At 40.6% G+C, this 8,750-nt stretch overlaps 1 protein-coding gene across 13 annotated transcripts in view; it reads left to right on the top strand.

The window, feature by feature from the left end:
* Nucleotides 1–8,750, top strand: part of pih1d1 (PIH1 domain containing 1) — a 506,577-nt gene that overhangs the window by 487,090 nt on the left and 10,737 nt on the right. Inside the window, exons 1-5 of one of the 13 annotated variants that reach the window (XM_012965955.3) lie at nucleotides 142–311; nucleotides 2,011–2,098; nucleotides 5,744–5,853; nucleotides 7,639–7,748; nucleotides 8,584–8,719. In XM_012965955.3, coding sequence (XP_012821409.1) covers nucleotides 8,639–8,719 — 81 coding nt within the window. In that variant the 5' untranslated portion in view covers nucleotides 142–311; nucleotides 2,011–2,098; nucleotides 5,744–5,853; nucleotides 7,639–7,748; nucleotides 8,584–8,638. 13 annotated transcript variants of the gene reach the window in all.

Genomic DNA, 8,750 nt, shown 5'->3' with positions numbered 1-8,750 from the left:
GGGGCGTGATGGCAGGGGTGGAGCCTAATGAATGGCAGGGGGAGGAGCCAAAGCGGACATGCGGCGCACATCACACGAATGTCAAGAATGTGAAAGAACCGACTCTCAGGTAATAATATATTTCAGACCTTTGTGCTCGGTTCTCGTTAAATTTACTCCCACTAGAATGGATACTACTCACAAAATGCTAAAATGTACGATGCATATGATATGGGTTAAGGACTGGTAAAGACCGGAAGAAGGTCAATCGGAAATGAAGCATCTACGCGGAAGTGTCGGTGTTTAGAAGGCCGAATGCTGTGGTTGCTAAGGTGAGATGGAATGTGTTGCTTCATACGAGGGCAAATCTCTAATGATTTAAAGGCGGACTGTGCTGTTACCTGATGTGTTTGCCTGAAATCCTGGCGTAGATCCGCACTAGGGCTCATTTAATAATTTTCTTACTTTCATTATAATTCCTGCAGCTGACTGAACAAAGGAAATGACTGGTTGCTATGGGTTACTGTACATGTGCAACTCTTAGTAAATTAACTTGATTTGGTATTTAGTAGTAATATATTGCAATGTTATATATCCCGAATGTGGGCTTTGGCCAGTTGTGCAGGTTTTTAAAGGGGCAGCTAATGATTATTTGTACCAAGCTATGAAATTGCCCATTATGGTTGCTGTGACAGTTAGTGGAAGTGTGCTGTCAGTACAATTGTGCGCTATTATCATTCGGGGTCCATGGATGCCGCCTGCTTTGGTACATCTGTGCATATTGGGCATCATGTCACCCCATCACGTGTGAATTAAATGCGGCAAATTGTAACATTTTTAGGCAATTTTTAGAAATGGCATAAATACCGCTAAGTTTAGGAAAGCTTTGTCGTTTGGTGCAGAAAGACATCTTTAGCTATTTTAGATTCATCAGAATATGTCCTTCCCAAAAATATGTGGTTTTCTGGGGGTCTTTGTACAGTTAGGGGGTCTTACCACCAAATAGGGGCTGTGATTGGTTTTTAGGTAGCCCTTATTTGGACTGGCAGCCTATAGGAGGCTCTATTTGGCAGTTAGGGAAGATTTTCCCGGGCCCGGCACAACACTACCCTCTCGCCCCCCTGATGGCATCCCAGGGAAGTGACCCCAATGAGGGCACTGGGCCGTGTGTGGCAGCAGCAGCAGCAGGGGGCGACACATGGGGAATGGCAAAGCCTGATATGAGAAGCATTACATGGGGGACGGAGACAGACACTGACATGTGGGCAGGAACAGGTTACATAGCAGAAGACAAGCTCTGTATATTGCCATTGTATTCTGCAGAGTGTCTTTGTTATCTGCTATGTAACCTCTGCATTTTCTCGTTTTTGCCTTTTTCTAGCTTGAAAAGCTGACTTCTTGGCCACACAGCAACTTTGTTTATCGTAACTATGGTAGTGTTTCTGAAGTAAACGGGCAACTTTTACATAGCAGGGCAACATTATATTTTAATCACTTTTCATTATGACATTATATAATTACTTGTCATTTAAAGGAACATTAGTGCAGTGAACAGGGCTCAACACACTTTTTGCTTATAATTTTAATTAGAAAATGTCAACAGTTTTTATTTCTTGCACTAAACACTTAAAAAGTAAGGTCTCATTCTACTTCCTGGTCCTCAAGTCAGAACAAATCTGCAGTCAACAGAGAAACCATCTGTATGATCTGCTCTTTATCTCACAGCCTTGCCGGCTGCAGCTTGGGGAAGGGGGGTGGGGGGTTCTTCTTAGTGGGCTGCTGGTTTTGCTTTGATTGTGCTTGTACAAGTCAGGGAGTAGAATGTGATTTTAATTTAAATGCAAAAGTGCATTATTCCCTTTGTATTATTTAAGTTATGCTAAGGTATTCTGCATCAACCCAAATGGGAACGTTAAGTGCCCTGGGGCACGATATGTGTGGAGACATTGGAGATGTTTGGTTTTTAATTCAACCTTAATAAAGAATATTTTTACTTTTATTTTGCCCTGTGGATTTTCCGTGTGCCTGGAGGCTCCCATTCTCCTGTTCATTGACTGTTTTTCTGCTCCCCTAAGATAAGGGTTTGGGCCTTGTGCACCTGGATTACCTACTGAATTTGGTGAGTTGATTTACAATGGGTACTAGTAAGGTACAGGTATGGGATCCCTTATCTGGAAACCTCTTATCCATAAAGCTCCGAATTACGGAAAGCCCGTCTCCCATAGACTCCATTTTAATAAAGTAATTCAGAATTTTAAAATTGATTTCCTTTTTCTCTGTAATAATACAACCCGGATTCCAAAAAAGTTGGGACACTAAACAAATTGTGAATAAAAACTGAACACAATGATGTGGAGGTGCCAACTTCTAATATTTTATTCAGAATAGAACATAAATCACGGAACAAAAGTTTAAACTGAGAAAATGTACCATTTTAAGGGAAAAATATGTTGATTCAGAATTTCATGGTGTCAACAAATCCCAAAAAAGTTGGGACAAGGCCATTTTCACCACTGTGTGGCATCTCCCCTTCTTCTTACAACACTCAACAGACGTCTGGGGACCGAGGAGACCAGTTTCTCAAGTTTAGGAATAGGAATGCTCTCCCATTCTTGTCTAATACAGGCCTCTAACTGTTCAATCGTCTTGGGCCTTCTTTGTTGCACCTTCCTCTTTATGATGTGCCAAATGTTCTCTATAGGTGAAAGATCTGGACTGCAGACTGCCATTTCAGTACCCGGATCCTTCTCCTACGCAGCCATGATGTTGTGATTGATGCAGAATGTGGTCTGGCATTATCTTGTTGAAAAATGCAGGGTCTTCCCTGAAAGAGATGACGTCTGGATGGGAGCATATGTTGTTCTAGAACCTGAATATATTTTTCTGCATTGATGCTGCTTTTCCAGACATGCAAGCTGCCCATGCCACACGCACTCATGCAACCCCATACCATCAGAGATGCAGGCTTCTGAACTGAGCGTTGATAACAACTTGGGTTGTCCTTGTCCTCTTTGGTCCGGATGACATGGCGTCCCAGATTTCCAAAAAGAACTTCGAATCGTGACTCGTCTGGCCACATAACAGTCTTCCATTTTGCCACACTCCATTTTAAATGATCCCTGGCCCAGTGAAAACGCCTGAGCTTGTGGATCTTGCTTAGAAATGGCTTCTTCTTTGCACTGTAGAGTTTCAGCTGGCAACGGCGGATGGCACGGTAGATTGTGTTCACTGACAATGGTTTCTGGAAGTATTCCTGAGCCCATTCTGTGATTTCCTTTACAGTAGCATTCCTGTTTGTGGTGCAGTGTCGTTTAAGGGCCCGGAGATCACGGCCATCCAGTATGGTTTTACGGCCTTGACCCTTACGCACAGAGATTGATCCAGATTCTCTGAATCTTCAGATGATGTTATGCACAGTTGATGATGATAGATGCAAAATCTTTGCAATTTTTCGCTGGGTAACACCTTTCTGATATTGCTCCACTATCTTTCTGCGCAACATTATGGGAATTGGTGATCCTCTACCCATCTTGGCTTCTGAGAGACACTGCCACTCTGAGAAGCTCTTTTTATACCCAATCATGTTGCCAATTGACCTAATTAGTGTTATTTGGTCTTCCAGCTCTTCGTTATGCTCAAATTTACTTTTTTCAGCCTCTTATTGCTACTTGTCCCAACTGTTTTGGGATTTGTTGACACCATGAAATTCTGAATCAATATTCAGAATTTTCTCAGTTTAAACTTTTATTTCGTGATTTTTGTTCTATGCTGAATAAAATATTAGAAGTTGGCACCTCCACATCATTGCTTTCAGTTTTTGTTCACAATTTCTTTAGTGTCCCAACTTTTTTGGAATCCGGTTTGTAAAACAGTACCTTACAATTGATCCCAACTAAGATGTAAATAATCCTTATTGGGGGCAGAACCATCCTATTGGGTTTTATTAATGTTTTATTGATTTTTTTATTAGACTTAAGGTATCCGGAATACCCTTGGTCCCGAGCATTCCGCATAACGGGTCCTATACCTGCAGTACCATTTTTGTGGTTGTTTGTAACATTGCTTATTATCCAATTAAGAAATAGTATAACATACAATTTTATCAATGGATAAGCCACAGAACTCCCCAAATGAAAGGAATATGGCAAATACCTTTTAACATAAACATACAGAGGCTAAAATCCATTTTACATGGTTATAGTTAATGGTACCCAAATCCCAAAACGCACCTTTTAGGCCACAAATATGCAAAAAAAGACCTGTACAGACCTGGCCACATAACTGATTAACTTTACTGGATAATCACAAAACACAAGCTCTCAGAGACACTGACCAACCCTGTGTCATTAGGAGATGATGATGGTCCATTCCAGGCATATTTAAGACCTTTCTTTTATGTTTCCTTTTTGAGTGAAGAGGTACAGGTATAGGACCTGTTATCCAGAATGCTCTGGACCAAGTGTATTCCGGATAAGGGGTCTTGCCATAATTTCGATCTCCATACCTTAAAGGAGAAGCCCGGGGTAGTAGCGAGCATTCCTCCTTCCTTTTCGCTTGCACGTGCATGCGCAGTAGAGTGAAAAGCCGAATTTAAACAAGAAAGTCGGCTTTTCACTCTACTGCGCATGCGCCAGCCGACGGATTTCGCCTGCAGAAGAGAAAGGAAGGAGGAAGCGCTTCCTACAGGTACCCTGGGCTGGTGCTTTTTTCTCCTAACAGGGGCACCAGCCCAGGGTAAAAGGTACGTAAAAGGTAATCTAAGTCACTTGGGGGTGCCTAACATTTTGGCACCCCCAAGTGACTTAGCCTTTCCTTCCCCTTTAAGTCTACTAAGAAATCAATAAAACATTAAACCCAATAGGATTATTTTGCATCCAGTAAGGATTAATTAAATCTTAGTTGAGATCAAATACAAAGCACTGTTTTATTTATACAGAGAAAAAGGAAATAAATATTAAAAATCTGAATTATTTAATTAAAATGGGGTCTATGGGAGACAGGCTTTCCGTAATTCGGAGCTTTCTGGATATTGGGTTTCCACATAAGGGATCCCATACCTGTATTAGATTTTAAATAATGCAGAATTGGATCACTATAACCCTAGTCACATGGGGTTAGTTGGCATTTCTGTGCTTCTGATGAAACTGAACCTGCTGTGTGTTGTGTAAATGGTAAATGTACTTGGTACCATAAATATTATTGAAACCCTTAGAAATAAGTTTCAGAAATAAAAATTGGGGGGCGGGGGAATCAGGTGAACAAATCTACATGCAGTGTGACAATATGATGAAAATTGATAGTTACTAGCTCTGATATAATTAATGGTCAAATTAATCCACTCTTGATTAACCGGAATAAAGATTCTGTCCGTACGTTGTTCTTAAATAAAGTGCTGGTTAAAGAAATGAACTATTTATATAGGGCCCCCCATTAACACACGTGCGCAGTACAAAAAATGTTGGCAGGCCCCTTATTGTGTGTAATATAACCAGCTCACGTTCATCTATAATAAGCAGCTCATTGATTTAATGTGTTAATTAAAAGTCAGTGCATTGGGTGTCAGTGGAGTTGACGCAAGAAGATTTTCTTTTTTTGGGTCCAGCTGGGATGGGCACACAAGCCACTGCTTTCAGGTCAAACGTTTTTCAAAAAGATTTTTTTTGCCTATTTCGATGTTAAACATAGAGCTGCGCGCAAACTCTCTACTTATGAGACAGTCCCCCTAGTTACACAGGCTTTAGGCCGGAATGTTTCATTTCCACAGAAGATGCCAACTGCTCTTCTGTAACGGACAACACGCTAGGACAACAGACCAAAAAGCGCCTACTACAGTTGAGAGGAAGGATAGCTCAATTGGACTGGGGCGACACCCTGGTAAGGTTGGGTGGGCTGGGAATCCAGGGTTAGGGTTCGATTCCCGCATGAGATCGTTCCTCCGATGTTTTGGTTTTTTTTGCTCAATGTGTTTTTTTTATTGAAAATTGCATTTGGAGTTGTAAGATTTACATTCATTCGTTTTCCCAGTGGGGGGGATTCTTGCCCCTTCCTTAGTTTTTGGACTCTCCCACCCTGTCCCTCCCAACCCAACCCACCCCGCCCCTCCCAACCCACCCCGCCTGGCCCTCCCCACTAGCGGCTCACTGTGCTCCCAGATTCGATGCATCTGTGAGGAATGTAAGGAATCTCTTTTTAAAAAAAAATGTTATTCATAATAAAGGAGTCAAAACTTTTTCTGCTATAAACTGACCCTAATGATAACTAAATGTGTGTTATTTGCTTGCAACTCCCTGCATCCATGTTAGGTTCCTGTTATATATAGTTATATTGTTCATTTACTTGATCAGGTTCTGAAAGTGAAACAGCGGCTATGAGAGTTTTTTACACGCAACTCCCTGTAACTTGTACTTTGATTCCTAAACTGGGTTTTTTTGTTATTTTCTCCTGCAACAACTCCCTGCATCCAATCCTACAGTGTCCCTTCCCATCAGTGTTATGATCTGCAATCACTATGAGAGTTTTTTACACACAACTCCCTGTAACTTGTACTTTGATTCCTAAACTGGGTTTTTTTTGGTATTTTCTCCCGCAACAACTCCCTGCATCCAATCCTACAGTGTCCCTGCCCATCAGTGTTACGTTCTGCAATCGCTATGAGAGTTTTTTACATGCAACTCCCAGTACGGGGTCTTGCCATAATTTCGATCTCCATACCTTAAGTCTACTAAGAAATCAATAAAACATTAATTAAACCCAATAGGATTATTTTGCATCCGGTAAGGATTAATTAAATCTTAGTTGGGATCAAATACAAAGCACTGTTTTATTTTTACAGAGAAAAAGGAAATAAATATTAAAAATCTGAATTATTTAATTAAAATGGGGTCTATAGGAGACAGGCTTTCCGTAATTCGGAGCTTTCTGGATATTGGGTTTCCACATAAGGGATCCCATACCTGTATTAGATTTTAAATAATGCAGAATTGGATCACTATGACCCTAGTCACATGGGGTTAGTTGGCATTTCTGTGCTTCTGATGAAACTGAACCTGCTGTGTGTTGTGTAAATGGTAAATGTACTTGGTACCATAAATATTATTGAAACCCTTAGAAATAAGTTTAAGAAATAAAAATTGGGGGGCGGGGGAATCAGGTGAACAAATCTACATGCAATGTAACAATATGATGAAAATTGATAGTTACTAGCTCTGATATAATTAATGGTCAAATGAATCCACTCTTGATAACCGGAATGAAGATTCTGTCTGTACGTTGTTCTTAAATAAAGTGCTGGTTAAAGAAATGAACTATTTATATAGGGCCCCCCATTAACACACGTGTGCAGTACAAAAAATGTTGGCAGGCCCCTTATTGTGTGTAATATAACCAGCTCACGTTCATCTATAATAAGCAGCTCATTGATTTAATGTGTTAATTAAAATTCAGTGCATTGGGTGTCAGTGGAGTTGACGCAAGAAGATTTTCTTTATTGGGTCCAGCTTGGATGGGCACACAAGCCACTGCTTTCAGGTCAAACGTTTTTCAAAAAGATTTTTTTTTGCCTATTTCGATGTTAAACATAGAGCTGCGCGCAAACTCTCTACTTATGAGACAGTCCCCCTAGTTACACAGGCTTTAGGCCGGAATGTTTCATTTCCACAGAAGATGCCAACTGCTCTTCTGTAACGGACAACACGCTAGGACAACAGACCAAAAAGCACCTACTACAGTTGAGAGGAAGGATAGCTCAATTGGACTGGGGCGACACCCTGGTAAGGTTGGGTGGGCTGGGAACCCAGGGTTCGATTCCCGCATGAGATCGTTCCTCCGATGTTTTGTTTTTTTTTGTTTTTTTTTTTTGCTCAATGTGTTTTTTTTATTGAAAATTGCATTTGGAGTTGTAAGATTTACATTCATTTGTTTTCCCAGTGGGGGGGATTCTTGCCCCTTCCTTAGTTTTTGAACTCTCCCTTGACCCCCAGTCCCAGTACATGGAAGCGTGTCTGTCAGAGACGCGCTCGGGTGCTGCATTCACATTTCTCCACCAATCCTCTTATAATATAATAGATATAATTAATCCTTATTGGGGGCAGAACAGCCCTATTGGGTTTATTTAATGGTTAAATGATTCCCTTTTCTCTGTAATAATAAAACAGTACCTGTACTTGATCCCAACTAAGATATAATTACCCCTTATTGGGGGCAGAACAATCCTGTTGGGTTTAATTAATATTTTATTGATTTTTTAGTAGACTTAAGGAATGGAGATCCAAATTACAGAAAGATGCTTTATCCGGAAAACCCTTGGTCCCAAGCATTCTGGATAATGGGTCCTATACCTGTACCTTGAAAATATGGACAATGTGGTGTGTGCCCAGGGCTTGCATGGACGCTACTGGATTCCATGTTTCCTTTTGAAGCATGAAACTGAATTTGTATTGAATTCAAAATAAATTCCAAATGCAAGATCAGTTTTCTTGCCAATAATACAGTTCAGCAGATTTTGTAAAAAAAAATTGTATTTCTATTAATGTTACCCTTTTTGTTATATTGCCAAGCCTGTTTAAAATGAAATATTAAGTCTTTCCGCTCTGTTTGTTTATGCAGCCCTGTCACAGTGAGAGAAAACCATATTCACAGCTGCAGCTCTTAACTTGAGACGATGGAATCGGACAAATCCTTGCTGTCAGCAGAGTTAAATTCTGAGTTTGAGCAGGCTCTTTATGAGCAAATGTTATTAAAGGTAAGTCGTATGCTTACATATTCATAGCTAA

Source organism: Xenopus tropicalis, chromosome 7 (genome assembly GCF_000004195.4).
Source record: "Xenopus tropicalis strain Nigerian chromosome 7, UCB_Xtro_10.0, whole genome shotgun sequence".
NCBI lineage: Eukaryota > Metazoa > Chordata > Amphibia > Anura > Pipidae > Xenopus > Xenopus tropicalis.
The sequence above is the reverse complement of the archived record's forward strand: the minus strand, read 5'-3'. Positions and strand labels throughout refer to the sequence as shown.